At 57.1% G+C, this 13,517-nt stretch overlaps 6 protein-coding genes across 6 annotated transcripts; 2 read left to right on the top strand and 4 right to left on the bottom strand.

Moving 5' to 3' along the window:
* Nucleotides 1-242: 242 nt before the first annotated feature.
* F5Z01DRAFT_663984 (Alpha/Beta hydrolase protein) lies at nucleotides 243-1,414 on the top strand. The gene has a single exon (XM_046264065.1). The coding sequence runs from the start codon at nucleotides 346-348 to the stop codon at nucleotides 1,357-1,359; it is 1,014 nt and encodes a 337-aa protein (XP_046115278.1). The 5' UTR covers nucleotides 243-345; the 3' UTR covers nucleotides 1,360-1,414.
* Nucleotides 1,415-5,864, bottom strand: F5Z01DRAFT_663982 (P-loop containing nucleoside triphosphate hydrolase protein). Its single transcript, XM_046264064.1, has 2 exons — nucleotides 5,249-5,864; nucleotides 1,415-5,201 (listed from the first exon to the last, which is right to left on the bottom strand). Exons 1-2 carry the CDS (start codon nucleotides 5,405-5,407, stop codon nucleotides 1,479-1,481), a joined length of 3,882 nt encoding a protein of 1,293 aa, XP_046115277.1. The 5' UTR covers nucleotides 5,408-5,864; the 3' UTR covers nucleotides 1,415-1,478.
* A 9-nt stretch (nucleotides 5,865-5,873) lies between these two features.
* On the bottom strand, nucleotides 5,874-7,247 carry F5Z01DRAFT_692546 (aldo/keto reductase; the record flags this gene model as incomplete). Its single annotated transcript, XM_046266188.1, has 3 exons — nucleotides 5,874-6,558; nucleotides 6,613-7,164; nucleotides 7,189-7,247. Coding segments are annotated over 3 exons (978 nt in total), but the record flags the coding sequence as incomplete, so codon positions are not given.
* Nucleotides 7,248-7,804: 557 nt separating this feature from the next.
* F5Z01DRAFT_293413 (phospholipase/Carboxylesterase) lies at nucleotides 7,805-8,828 on the top strand. The gene is made up of 3 exons (XM_046258826.1): nucleotides 7,805-8,077; nucleotides 8,123-8,586; nucleotides 8,634-8,828. Exons 1-3 carry the CDS (start codon nucleotides 7,880-7,882, stop codon nucleotides 8,725-8,727), a joined length of 756 nt encoding a protein of 251 aa, XP_046115275.1. The 5' UTR covers nucleotides 7,805-7,879; the 3' UTR covers nucleotides 8,728-8,828.
* A 74-nt stretch (nucleotides 8,829-8,902) lies between these two features.
* On the bottom strand, nucleotides 8,903-9,947 carry F5Z01DRAFT_683405 (ClpP/crotonase-like domain-containing protein; the record flags this gene model as incomplete). The annotated part of the gene is made up of 6 exons (XM_046265846.1): nucleotides 8,903-9,027; nucleotides 9,075-9,252; nucleotides 9,306-9,422; nucleotides 9,487-9,516; nucleotides 9,570-9,700; nucleotides 9,758-9,947. The coding sequence occupies 6 exons, from the start codon at nucleotides 9,945-9,947 to the stop codon at nucleotides 8,903-8,905; spliced, it is 771 nt and encodes a 256-aa protein (XP_046115274.1).
* Nucleotides 9,948-10,423: 476 nt separating this feature from the next.
* F5Z01DRAFT_745052 (glycoside hydrolase superfamily) lies at nucleotides 10,424-12,263 on the bottom strand. The gene is made up of 2 exons (XM_046266925.1): nucleotides 11,655-12,263; nucleotides 10,424-11,585 (listed from the first exon to the last, which is right to left on the bottom strand). Exons 1-2 carry the CDS (start codon nucleotides 11,908-11,910, stop codon nucleotides 10,459-10,461), a joined length of 1,383 nt encoding a protein of 460 aa, XP_046115273.1. The 5' UTR covers nucleotides 11,911-12,263; the 3' UTR covers nucleotides 10,424-10,458.
* Between the last annotated feature and the right edge of the window lie 1,254 nt (nucleotides 12,264-13,517).

Raw genomic sequence — 13,517 nt, 5'->3', positions numbered from 1 at the left:
AACCCCTGGACGTTTGTTAAAAAGGACAAAGACTGCGCTAGTGGGTTTAGAACGAATCATCTCAAAACTGTTTAGCTCTGTGGAGCACTGACGCGGAAAGGTTGAGGGTTCCGCGATAACAGTCTCACGTGGCCGAGACACCCTTAGCTGCTAAGCGGCTACCCGCCTGGCTGTAGGTCTTGGCCTACGTACAAACTTCCAGGGGTTGGTCGTATTGTACATGTTGGTTTGACCGCATGAGACACCACAGCCTCCCTTTCGCAGGTGACATTTTCTGCTTCAATTCCTGCATGACTTGTTTATTCTTTCCTCAAATTTCAACGCCTTCTCAATCAGACGGAGGCCATGGGCGCTCCAAACTTGAACGCAGTGCGGCACAGCCTGCGATGCACTACAGTCACTCATCGACACTCCCGCGCGGTGCGACATGTGCCCCGGCAATGCCAGCGTCGCCACCAGTCGACAGTCACAGAGTCAGAGACCTTCAAACTACCTGACGGACGCCTCATGGGATTCTCCAGCGTCGGCCCCCGCGACGGCTACCCTCTCTTCTACCTGCATGGCTTCCCCTCCTCTCGCCTCGACATCTTCCCAGCCCATCTCGCAGACAAGCACCATCTTCGCATCCACACCCTGGAAAGGCCAGGCTTCGGCATCTCAACCCCCCAGGAGAACAGAACCATCATCAGCCACGCAAGGGATGTAGACGCCTTTGCCAAGGGCATGGCCATTCCGCGATTCGCAGTCATTGGCGGATCCGGCGGTGGTCCATATGCCCTGGCCTGCGCACACGTACTGGGAAAGGAGCGGGTTGCTCGCGTCGGTCTTTTCGCTTCGGGCGGTCCGTACGATCGAAGCTGGGAGCACATACCGATGCAATCCAAGATGGTTCATTACGCGGCGCTGTGGACGCCTGGTGTGCTTAAACTCGCGGGCTCGTCCATGGTGGGCCTTGCGCGATGGATAGCACAGACAGAAGCTGGCGCGCGTCGTCTCGATGCTTGGCTCGCTGCGCAGCGCGAGAATGCCAAGGAAGAGCCGACAATGTCCCTTCAGGAAGAGCGCGAGCTCATGGTCAGAATCTTGCTCGAGGGCTTCGCGCAGGGTCCGGCGGCCACGGTGCAGGAGGCGGTGTTGCTGTCGACGCACTGGGGGTTTGACCTAGAGGACGTTGCCTACGACCCGATTCTCATATGGCACGGGGCCGAGGATGTGAATGCGCCCATTGGGTGGATTCGCGACATGGCGAGGCGACTAAAGGGGAGTCGATTGACGGAGTTTGAGGGCGAGACGCACTTCAGTGTAGGACGCCATCTAGATCAGGTGCTGGGCGAGCTTGTTCCCCAGAGTGTACGTTGACGAATGAGGTGTACAGAAGAGTACATGTGTATTGCATCGCTTGTATAGTATGACAATCCTCCTAATATCTATTAAGTAATCTTTACCGCAGCGCTATTATAACAACACGAATTGATAGTCTAGTCCAAGTTCTGCGCCTCGCACATCTTCCTGTACAGCCCCTTCTGCGCAACCAACTCGGCATGCGTGCCCTTCTCCACGATCCTGCCCCCGTAGAAGACACAGATCACGTCGGCATCCTTAATGGTACTCAGACGATGCGCAACAGCCACTGTGATCCGATTCCCGGCCTTGGCCGCTTCCGCCAGGACACCCTGCACAATCTTCTCCGACTCCGTGTCCAGGGCGGACGTCGCCTCGTCCAGCAGCAGAATGGACGGATCGCGGATCAGGGAGCGCGCAATGGCGATGCGCTGCCGCTGTCCGCCCGAGAGCTGTGTGCCATTGCTGCCTGTCGGTGTCGACACGCCGTCTGGCAGGGAGCACACAAAGTCCCACGCGTTGGCGGCGCGAAGAGCAGCCTCGATTTTCTCATCCGAGACGGACGTGTCATTGGCGTCGTCGGGCTGGTCAATGCCCAGGGCAATGTTGTCGCGGATCGTGCCCTGGAAGAGGGTAGGCTCCTGCTGAACGAGCGAGACGATGCGACGGTACAGACGTGGGTTCAAGGAGGGAAGGGCGTCGTCTCCGATGCGGATCGTGCCCGTGGACGGGTCGTAGAAACGCTCGAGCATGGCGATCATGGTGGACTTTCCACAGCCCGAAGCACCCACCAAGGCGACAAACTGTCCCTTGCCTATCTCGAGGTCGACGCCCCGGAGCACCTGTGCATCCGGTCGGAGAGGGTATGAGAAGCGCAGGTGGTCGACGGACACGGGCCCTCCCGCTTCAGGGGCATTGTCCTTGCTCTCGGGCGTCTCCTGCACGGTGGGTTGCAGGCTGTGCAGCCAAAAGATGTAGTTGGCAGCATTCTTGCCCTTTGTCACGCTCGTGGAGAACTGGAAAAGCTGGGAGGTCGCTTGGCCCGAGAGGAAGACGCCCATAAAGGCGACGAAAAAGTCGTACATGGTTATCTCGCCAAAGGACACGAGGCGGCAGCCGTACCAGAAACCGAGGGCCATGAACCAGTACTCAATTGACTGCGTGAACGCAAAGCAGATCATCATGGACGCCAGCGGCTTGCGCGAGGAGTTGATGGCGTGGTCCAGCTCGGCCGTGTATCGGTCCAGGATATCCCTCTCAATGGTCAGGGAGGACACCGTGCGGATGGCGTTAACGGCCTCGGAGGCTATGGAGGCGCTGGTGGCGTTCTTCTTGGCAATCTGATGGTCGAGCTTGACGTCGAAGCGAACTTTGAGCCAACCGCTGCCGAGGAGAGGCGGCAGACCGGCAAAGACGACGACGAGGCCAAGTTTCCAGCTGTGCGCGATGCCGAGGATGCTGCACGCCGCCACGTTGAGCACTGCGATGAGGATGAGGCCAATGTTGAACCCCATGAGCTCCAGCACAGCCTGGGGGTTGGAATCAACGCGACTCGTCAAGGCACCCACGTTGTTCTCCGGGCGGTCAAAGAACTGCAGATCTTGACGCAGTATATCGTCAAACATCTGGCGACGAAACTTGTGTGTCAGAAACTGGGAGACGGTGTTGGTCGAGTAGCCGAGCACAAAGTAGGTGAGCAGACAGCCCGCGGCGAGGACAATGTACATGGTCGCAAAGAAGTCGCCGCGTGACGCCATGGCGGCGCCTTTGAGCTTGAAGACGCTTACCATGTTCGCCATGAGGATGGCCTGCCCGGGAAAGGCGGCCGCGGCACCCACGCAACCGACGAATGCCATGAAAAAGGACCATTTGACCTGGGGGTTCTCGATGATCAGACGCCAGACCACGGTGAGGAAACTCTGCTCTTTGTACCGCTCGTAGTTGTCACGTTCCTTCTGGGCCTCCATCCTGGCCTGTTGCTCGGTTGCGTATCGCGTCAGGGATTTTGTCAAATCCGCAGGGTCCACGTTCTCCTCGTCCGAGGTCGAAGCATCTTCGTCGATCTTCTTGTCTTCCGAATTGTTGGACATGGTTAAGCTCTGCACCCTGACGAGACGAGCGTATGCTCCGTCCTGGGCAATCAATCCTTCATGGGTGCCCTGCTCGACAATCTTTCCCTTGGTCATGACGACAATGTTATCAGCCTTGCGGATCGTCGCCAGTTTGTGGGCGATGACAATCGTGGTGCGGCCCTCAGACGCGCGATCGAGGGCCTGCTGGACCACGCCCTCAGCGTGAGGGTCGAGCGCGCTCGTGGCCTCGTCGAGGAGGAGAATCTTGGGCTGTGACACGACAGCGCGGGCTATGGCGACACGCTGCTTCTGTCCACCGGATAGGAGGCTGCCGCGCTGGCCAATGTTGGTGTCATAACCTTGTGGTAGCTCGGAGACAAAGTCGTGCGCAAAGGCGAGCTGAGCGGCCTCCACGACCCGAGCCATCTTCTCCTCCCGTGGTGCATGCTCCAGAGACGTGCCGACCAGGCCGTGGGCAATGTTGTCGTAGACAGACCCTTGGAAGAGAACAGGCTCTTGCTGGACCAGGCGTGCATTTCTTCGTAGCCAGTTGACGTTCAGTGACTCAATGGGTCGGCCGTCAAGCTTGATGCTGCCGGATTGGGGAGTGTACCATCTCTCGAGAAGTCCGACAATAGTACTCTTGCCGGAGCCGCTCTGCCCAACGAGGGCAGTGACCTTGCCAGCAGGGACGTTGAGGGTGAATTCGTCCAGTACCGTGATGCCCGGGCGCGTTGGGTAGGAAAAGTGCACATTTCGCAGCTCAATGTGGCCCTCGACGGAGGAGGGAGACTCTCCCGCCTCGTTGAAGGGGCTGATCTGCGATGGGCGGTCAATGAGCACAAAGAGCTGCGCGGCACCCGAGGCGGCACGCGTAAAATCGATGGAGTACGGCGCCAGCATGGTCAGGCTGAGGGCGCCGATGACGACGGACAGCAGAACCGTAAAGACCTCGCCGGATTTTGTAATTTCGCCATTGGCCAGCATGCGGACGCCCTGCCAGAAGGCGAGCGCGAACCCCAGGTAGATGATGGTGTACTCGGCCGAGAACATGAGCCCAAAGAGCATCGAGATTTTGCTGCCGACGTGGTGTGCCTCCTCGAGGTACGTGTCGAACTTGCGGACGAGCCGCGCGCGCATCTCAAAGGCGTGGACCGTCCGGGCGCTGGCGAGGACCCCCTCGGCGAAGGAGTTGGCTTGCGAGTAGATTTCGAGAATCTTGGTCTCGTGGCCGGCCTCGATGAAGGACACGACGCCCATGACCACAATGGTGGCGGGCGCGATGCACAGGCAGATGCCCGTGAGCCTGGCGTTGGTCACAAACGCGATGATAAACGCCGTGATGAACGTGGAGAGACCTTGGACGGTGAGACCCAACTTCTCGGCGACACCGCCCTGGATGAGCTTGCCGTTGGACGTGGCCTGCGTCGCGATGGAGCCCCCCGTGCCAAAGTCGTAGTAGGCCACCTCTTGCGACAGCGCGGAGCGGATGTAGTCGTGTCGGATGTTGCGCACCATCCGGTACGCGCAGTAGGTGAGCAGGACGTTGAAGGTGTACGTCAGGAAGAAGCGGGCGATGCCGAGGTATACAAAGTACAGCGCGAGTCGGGCGACGTCGCCACGAAAGGCGGAGGGCGACGAGGCGCCCGACGTAAAGTCCACAATCACCGTGACGAACTCGCCAAAGATGAGGTTCTGGAGGGCGACACCCGCGCCTGAGCCAATGGCGGCCACGGTGGCGATGCCTTGGAGGCTGTACTCGAATGTGCCAGCGTACCGGAATATCCTCTGGTTCGTGTCAGCCGCAGCAGAAATCGCAGAGCGTGCTTTCTTACCCAGTAGGCTTGCCAGCCAGCCATCTCCTGCGGTTCATCGGGCTTGGGTTCGGGCGCGGCACTGGCTGCCTCGATGCCTTCATTTTTGGGGAGTGTCGAGTCGCTGCCATGGGGCTGGGGTTCCCCGATCGATGTCTTCTCCTCCAGAGTGGCAGCCATGATAGGCGCCTGGGTCTGTGAAAGTGAAAGTCGCTGCTCGTCGGTTCAGTCTTTCGCGAGTCGCGACTCTGCGCGTCGTCCTTTGTCGGTCCTTGGGTTTGATTGTCTGCGGTTGACTGTTCACCAGTCTTGTCTGGGAACCAGGCAAGAAACAAGCAAACTGATTTGAAAAAGCCAAATCATACTCTCGAGAAGGAGGCCGTAACATCTTTGTACAGACGCAATCATCTGTGAGTTTGCTCAGCGGTCCCCCGCGGGCGCCGCAATAAGAATCCGTAGATGCAGTTTGTCCATCGGCGTCCGCGGCGCCCGACAGTGAGCTTGGCCATCACCACGTGCCAAGGCCCGTTGGTGTCCGAATTAAAGTTTTAGACTTCAAGGGGAGGAAAATTAGCGAGTTTTTTTGAGCTTAATCTTCGGACTCTTGGTAAATTTGAGACCGGGCAGGCACTAGGTCGAAGCGATGAACGTACGATACGATATCCACCGCAGCGCACATACCCATGAAACATCACCACCTCGGTCTTTCGGAGTCCGGGTCACTCTAGTGGAGGATTACACGATGACGTACATGATCGTTAGACGAACACATGTGTAAAGACATCGAGGCCTTGCGCGACAGTGTTGGTTTCTCATGTCGTTCAAATCTCAGACTAGAAGTTAGAACCATCACCGTCGGTCAGTCGAGAATTACCCTACACCACATTTCCATCAAACACAAGGCGTCACTGTTGACCGGGCAATGTCGTCACTCGCTTGAGGGCTCTTTGGCAGTTTACCCTATCTATGTCAGCCAGTTGCCACTCTCATCCTCCCATCCAAAGTCCTGCCACGTCCACATTTGCAGCGAGTCCTTCCCGTCGACCTTCATCCGGAGACCCTGAATGTCCTTGGCCAGGCGATAGGACTTGATCGTCTTGTGGGCGTTGTTGATCGTGTCCATCTCCTCATCCGTCAAGGTGACCAGGGCAATGTTCTCCTCGATGCGCTTGTGACTGCCACTCTTCGGGATGACGTTGATGCCGCGCTGCACAGCCCACGAGAGCGAGACGACGCCCGTGGAGCAACCGTGCGCCTGCGCAATGGAGGTGAAGAGCTCGTGGCCGAGGATGACCTCTTTCGTGTCGCTGTTTCCGCCGCCGCCAAGGGTACTAGAAATCTGGTCAGCAATGGAACATGGGTTAGTCCATTTGGTGGTGCCCTACGCCCAGCTCATGACGACAATGCCCTTTTCGTGACAGTACTCGACCAGCTTATGGTTCGGATTCAATGCGTGCAACTCGACCTGGTTGATCGCAGGGGTGATCTTGGCCGTCTCCGCCAGCTCGTCCAGCGTCTTTTGCGTAAAGTTGCTGACACCAATCGCCCTGCACTTGTCGCCAACCAGACCCTCCATCATGGCCCACGTCTCCTTGAATGTCGGGCTCTCGTCTTTGCGGAGCGGCTTCCGATCGGGCGTCGTCGCCCACGGCCAGTGCATGAGGAAGACATCAATGTACTCAATGTCCAGCTCGTTGAGCGAGATCTGGAGGGCTGCGGCGGGATCGTGGTGCCACTGGCCCCAGAACTTGGTGACGACGGTAATCTCGGAGCGGGGGATGCCCGAGTTGCGGATGGCACGGCCGACGACATGCTCGGTGCCGTAGAGCTGTGCGGTGTCGATGAGACGGTACCCCGACTGGAGCGCGTGGATGATGGAGGACTCGAGTGCGTTCTCGTCATCGACTGTCCCTTTGCCTGTGACGGTTGGTAATCGTCTTCTTTCACTTCAGGTGAAGCACTGGATAGGGATCTGCTGACCTTGCCATGTTCCCAGGCCTACTGCCGGGAATTGGTGCCCTGCGGCGTTGTCAGCGTGTGGTGATTGAAGGCACGATGTACTTAACCGTGTTCAACTTAAAGGTGGTGGTGCAGACCATTGTGTGTGTACCGCTGCTGTAAGTTTGTGTTGTCCTGGGTTTACGTCGACGTGTTTCGTAGAATGATAAACGGCACACTCGATGAATATAATTTTAGGAGTCAATTAAGACTTGGAGTAAATATGAAGCTGAGCATGACGTTTTTGCCGCATCTCATGTGGATCTCATAACATCATGGAGCCCCTCCTTGGTGGTTGTTGACGGAAATAATTTCAAGTTGCGTATCTCCGCCAAATGGGGGACCTTTTGATCTCAGTGAGTGAATAGAGGTACAGACATCCGTCAATTTGATGCCGCTCTGAGGGAGAGACAAGACTATCATTGATGTCTAGGGTAAGTCAGATAATCAACCAGCGGAGCCAAGTGGGTAGTTAGCTACCCTATACTCAGTGTGATGACTTGAAAGCCGCCGATTAGCCGAGCCGCCGTTTGATGGCGTCGAAGCTAACATGGACCCTGAGCTCTCGTCATCTTGTCCCCGACGTCAACAATTGCTCCCCCCTGTAGCTCCCATTCTCTTCAGAGTCCACGCAGCGACCCCTGATATCATCAGATGTCTTCAATCCGGCGCATGGCGCCCTTGGTGCTTCCGGCCACCAGCCGCCACACGGCGACCGTCATCTTCATCCACGGCCTGGGTGACACCGGTCATGGCTGGGCCGACGCTGTGGAGCAGATGAAGCGTTCGCGCAACCGCCTCGATGAGGTCAAGTTTATCCTGCCCCACGCGCCCACGATCCCCATTACCATGGTGAGTCGGCCGCGTTGAGCAGATTAAACGCCATATTGTCCAAAGAGACTGAACCAGACACCGCAGAATGGCGGCTTCCCCATGCCCGGCTGGTTCGACATCAAAGCCCTCGGTTACTCCGTTGACTCCCTCGGCGCCAAGTCTGTTGATGAGGATCGGCCTGGGATCCTCCGGTCGCAGGGATACTTCCACGGTCTCATCCAGGAGGAGATCAATGCAGGCATACCCTCTGATCGCATCATTCTTGGCGGTTTCTCTCAGGGTGGCGCCATGAGCATTCTGAGTGGTCTCACGGCCTCCGTCAAGCTGGGTGGCATCGTCGGTCTCTCCTCTTGGCTACTCCTCTCCCAAAGCTTCAAGGACCTCGTTCCCGCGTCCAATATCAACAAGGCAACGCCGGTTCTCATGGGCCACGGCGATATGGACCCGTTGGTGCGCTTCCCCCTGGCCCAGGACAGTGAAAAGGCCCTCAAGGATTTGGGCTACGATGTGACGATGAAGGTGTACAGGTAAGTGGATCTGGCTGCTCTTGGGAGCTGTGGCTAACTCGTTCTAGGGGCATGGAGCATTCTGCATGCTTGGAGGAGCTCAGCGAGGTTGAGGCTTTCTTGGCCAAGCAGCTCCCCGCCAAGGGCAAGACGGAACTCTAGAGGATTGACTCGTAGACAGTACCCATCGACTAGACGAAAGAATCGCTGGCACATGACCGCAAGAACAATAGAAGCATTTTGTCCTATTCTCTGCATCGTCCATCTAACCGAATTTAGAGTACTCCGACCGACGGTGACATCGACGTGCACTCCAGGCCAGCCCCGACACGCCCCTTCACCGCGCCCAACTCGGCGCTCTCTTCTCTAGAAAAGCACCCACGCCTTCTCTCTTGTCCGCCGTGCCGAACGCATGATAGTACAGACTACGTTCAAACTCGTCATCGCGTCCAAGGTTGTCGGCTACCACCGAGGTCAGCGCATGTCCATCATTCACTTCCCATACTCACATCGACATATCGCCTCTTTCGCCAGTGAAAGCGCCGTTGGGCTCATGGAAGTCAATCTGGCCGCCACGTGCATCACATTATCCAGCACGGTCCCCGCTTCAAAGGTGTCGGCTACAAGACCTGCCGCGCGGGCCTCTTGCGCTGAGCTGGGGCTTCCCAGTAGAATCATGTGCATTGCCTGGTGCAGCTGTCAGTCGAGTCTGGCCGCATAGAAAACGGAGGATAGCTGACCTTGTACTTTCCGACGGCGTTGGTCAACCTCTGCGTTCCGCCGGCGCCAGGCAGCAGACCGATGCTGACTTCAGGGAGCCCAAACTTGCTGGTGTTGGATGCGTATATCATGTCACACTGGACTTGGGTCAGCTTTCGTGAAGCCAAACGCGCTAATGGCCATGATTCTGCGGATACGTACAGCGAGAGCGACCTCGAACCCTCCTCCGAGCTGCAAGTCTTTAGTTCGTACGACGGCTCTACTCAAGTCAGAGGCACACTCACCGCCATGCCCTCGACAGCGGCGATCATGGGCTTGCGAACATTCTGTAGCCCCTGACAGAGGTTCTCAAGATACCGAGTTTGCCGAGCAGCTTCAGCATCCAAGACGGAGATTTCTTTAATGTCGGCGCCAGCTGTGAAAAGTTCATGCATCAGTCCTATTCTAGACCCGACTCGAGCTCGACGCTTACCGCAGAAAAAGGAGGAACTCCCCGTGATCACAATTGTTTTTATGTTGGCGTCCACAGAAGCCACAGACAGTTTGTCGAGAAACTCGCGAATCAGGTCCTGGGAGAGAGCGTTGCGCTTCGTCGGACGGTTGAAGGCGAGCACCCGGACGCCATCTGCGGGCGTGGACTCCAGAACGAGTGATTCGGACATGATGAAGCGGCTGAAGCGACGCAAGAGATATGGCAGCTTGTAGCCAAAGTCTTGAGGGGTTGTTGGTGTGGTCTCGATGGCAGTGGTTGTGGCTGTCGCCATGGGATCCAGCTCTGCGAGGGGAAGAAGGTCACGTCAGAAACAATAGGAGAAACGAAAGATGTCGGAGAAAATGGCCATGCGTATCATCTTTAGCGATGAGAATCAAGGGCGGGCGGAGGGTTAGAATGACCGAGACAGTGTTCCTCTGCCAGACAGCGTTGAGACATGTCTGCCGACAGTGTCTGAAACAAGCGGAATTTGTCACGAGGACGCCAACGTGTCAGAGAAGTGGCCCATGCAGATTGTATTGAAAATTGAATTGAATATAGACAGTTGAATTGTATATCGACAGAAAAATCGCATATAAATGGTTCGCATATTCACACGTTGCGCTTGGACAGGCCGTTCCACATGTACTCATTTCACTTTTCCTCCCCTTAACACCAGCAGCATCCAGCACCAAACACCCTTAGCGGGCGCGCAGCACAACGGGCAGACCGTACTGGACGTCCACGCAGACAACACCAGACCCGTCCGCAGTCACCGTGCCAGAGCCACCCATGGCGACGTTCCAGGAGCCGTTGCTGCGGCGGGAGTAGATGCAGTGCTGGCCCGCGTAGCCGCTGCCACCATTGGTGGTCAGGACAATCAGGTCACCACCGAGACGCGACCAGGCGTACGCGCCGTCCTCGACGTACAGGTGCTCGTGGTCGTTGCCGCCGAGGCCACCGGCATCCTGGCGCACGGAGCCGAGGGCGGCAATGAACTTGTACAGGTCGGCATTAGTGTCGAAGCTGCTCCGCCAGAGATCCTCGCGGTTCGCCGGGTCGCTGCCGCCGGCGTAGCCCTGCTCGGAGCCGTAGTAGACAATGGGGATGCCGCGGGACAGGATGACAAAGGCGAGGGCGTTCTTGAACAGGGCCCAGTCGTTGCGCTGGTTGAGCCAGCGGGGGTTGTCGTGGTTGTCGAGGAACGTGCCGAGCGCGGCGGGGTCCTGGAAGGTCTGGCTGACCGTGTCGATCATGTCGACGAGGTCCTGGCTGGACCCCTGCTGCTGGTAGAAGCGGTTCATGGGGTAGTAGGTGGCGTAGTTGAGGAGACCGCCCAGGAGGCCGTCGTACCCTGCGAGGTAGTTCGGGTCCCCGTCCCAGACCTCGCCAATGGTGTAGACGCCGGCGGCCTCGGAGAAACTTGGCCAAAAGTCCTTCTCGACGTGCTTGACCGTGTCGCAGCGGACGCCGTCGAAGCCGTACTCGCCGACGAACCAGGAGATCCACTCGTGCATGACGTTGCGGATGTTGGAGTCCGTCGTCTTGATGTCGGGCAGCCCGGCGATCCAGCACTGCTCGACGGAGTTCTGGTTGTCGTAGTTGATGTCGCAGCGCGAGTGGTAGGACGACTGCTGGTTGAGCGGCTCGGGGCTGTAGCTGGAGACGTCGCCCGCGCCCATGTGGTTGGCCACCACGTCGATCATGACATACATGCCCTTGTCGTGGGCTGCGTTGACAAGGCTCTTGAGGTCATCGGCTGTGCCGTAGTTGGAGTTGACCGAGTAGAGATCCTTGGCCCAGTAGCCGTGATAGCCACCGTCGGTGTCTACGTTTTGTGTGAGTTCATGTGTCTGATTGGAATAGAGCTGAGCGCATAGGGCAATGCTTTACTTACTAGCGACGACGGGCGTGATCCAGATGGCATCAAAGCCCATGCCCTTGATGTAGTCCAGCTTGGACTGCAGACCCTGGAACGTGCCACCGCAGTACTGTCCAAGGTTACCGCAAGAGCCACCGCCATTGTCGCTGGCACTGCGAGCCACACGATCGGTCAGGGCGAAGTAGATGTTGCGGGACTTCCACGCGGCCTTGTCGGCAGCGAGGGCGCCCGAAAACATGGCCGCAGCCAGCAGTGCAAGAGCAGACTTCATGATGAAGGCCGTTGCGAAGGGGACTGGATGATGGAGGTGGTGATAGCAGCATCTTGGAAACTCGAGCTGGACATGAGCTCATTTATATACATATCCCATAGTGTCTGGAGCTCCGTCCGGTGGCGCGGACATGCCCATGCGAATGAGCCTACATGTCCGTAGTTACTAGGCTAGTCGAAGGAGGGCATACATAATAGTCGACAGTTGCCAGATGCAGCGATGCCACTTGGCGGATGCGCAGGCACGAGCAGGACAATAACTCCACTCGTCGGCCCGGTCGTCAAGATGATCAGGAGCCTGAGGAGCAGGGTAGTTTTCATGCTAATCAGTGTGTTCGAGTGGAAATGGAGGGATCATGGATGGAGAAACATGGAGAAACATGGAGACGTGAATTGGAGGGGAGGCGCTAAAGGGTAGAGAGTGTCCCAGATGCTCAACAGGGTTAGGTGCCGAAACGGGCCGACTGGATCGAGGCATATGGGATCGAATAGGCGGGCATTTGTCTGTTCATGTTTCATTTGATAAGGAGTGGGAGCATCTGGGGAGATTGCTGCGATCTTCCCCACGCTGCTCTCGTGGCATACGCCGACTCCCGTCGCCAAGCTAGTTCGTCACTCACAAGGGAAACATTGCTATCATACATGTAGATAGTAAGCTCAGTGATATTCGAACCACCTTGTGCCTGTCCATGAAAAGAGCTCATTATTGTCGCGGGGTTTTGCTACCTGTACGTCTACGTATGTACTGCGGCAATGCCCTCGATCATGCACGCGTCCTCCAATCAACCCTCTCCCAGCGAGGATTTAGCCTTGCAGCGCGACTGTACCCCATATCTGCACCCCATCTTTCGATGAAAAGCCACCGAGACGTCTCCGACGGCCATCAGGGAATTGCCGCTTCCGCTCGTCGTGGATGGAGGCTTGCCCCAATGCAGAAGCTGGCAGTCCGCGGTACCTGATCTGGCAAAAGCAGCCGACCTTAGTAGACCTCGGCAGTGGCATCATTGGAGCCAAGATTCACCCCGCGTCTTGTCTGCAAGATCCTGTGACCATCCTTTTTTTTTTTCTCTAGCCGAGGAGTTTGCGGGCTGCTAAAGCCTCAACTGCCTTTGTGTGCCTCGTCGGGCCGGCCGATCTCTCAAGCCTGGGTGTCAGGGTTCAGGCGCCATTGACGTCGTGTCGATGGCCGAGCTGGCTGAAAGTTCCCCAGGTTGCGGGGCCCCGGATCTATGACCGAGTCTGAAAAGTAATTACTACGTACGCAAACTGTTCAGGTGCTGGATGAGACAATTTTCGGGGCTCCAGTCACATGGACATGGACATGGTGCGGCTCTCGCTATGGTCATCGGCCCTACCTATGCCAACTGGCTGCACATGGATGAAACCGCATCGACAAATATGGAATATGAGCTGATTCATGCAACTTGGCATCGGACGAGCGACTGACTATTCTCGGGTGTCGGCCAAGGTACGCTTTTGGTCGAGTGGCAGCTAGGGGGGTACACCAGCGTTAACATATAAGAGACTGGTCTTGCAAAAACATGTACATGTACGCAGCTGAGGAGTGATTCTCTGATGCGTTTATTAATGAAGCACCCCTGGTTTTGT

The sequence above is a fragment of the Emericellopsis atlantica genome, assembly GCF_019669845.1.
Source record: "Emericellopsis atlantica unplaced genomic scaffold F5Z01scaffold_28, whole genome shotgun sequence".
Lineage (NCBI taxonomy): Eukaryota > Fungi > Ascomycota > Sordariomycetes > Hypocreales > Bionectriaceae > Emericellopsis > Emericellopsis atlantica.
This window is presented reverse-complemented; position numbering and strand designations above follow the sequence as displayed.

Excerpts from the sequence above, each read along its gene's own strand:
- F5Z01DRAFT_745052 (XM_046266925.1), bottom strand. The coding sequence starts at position 11,910 with ATGAAGTCTGCTCTTGCACTGCTGGCTGCGGCCATGTTTTCGGGCGCC. Across the intron at positions 11,586-11,654 it reads GATCACGCCCGTCGTCGCTA|ACACCGACGGTGGCTATCAC; the intron begins GTAAGTAAAGCA and ends CACAAAACGTAG.
- F5Z01DRAFT_293413 (XM_046258826.1), top strand. The coding sequence starts at position 7,880 with ATGTCTTCAATCCGGCGCATGGCGCCCTTGGTGCTTCCGGCCACCAGC. Across the intron at positions 8,078-8,122 it reads CCACGATCCCCATTACCATG|AGACTGAACCAGACACCGCA; the intron begins GTGAGTCGGCCG and ends TATTGTCCAAAG. Across the intron at positions 8,587-8,633 it reads GTGACGATGAAGGTGTACAG|GGGCATGGAGCATTCTGCAT; the intron begins GTAAGTGGATCT and ends AACTCGTTCTAG.
- F5Z01DRAFT_663984 (XM_046264065.1), top strand. The coding sequence starts at position 346 with ATGGGCGCTCCAAACTTGAACGCAGTGCGGCACAGCCTGCGATGCACT.
- F5Z01DRAFT_663982 (XM_046264064.1), bottom strand. The coding sequence starts at position 5,407 with ATGGCTGCCACTCTGGAGGAGAAGACATCGATCGGGGAACCCCAGCCC. Across the intron at positions 5,202-5,248 it reads CTGGCTGGCAAGCCTACTGG|AGGATATTCCGGTACGCTGG; the intron begins GTAAGAAAGCAC and ends GACACGAACCAG.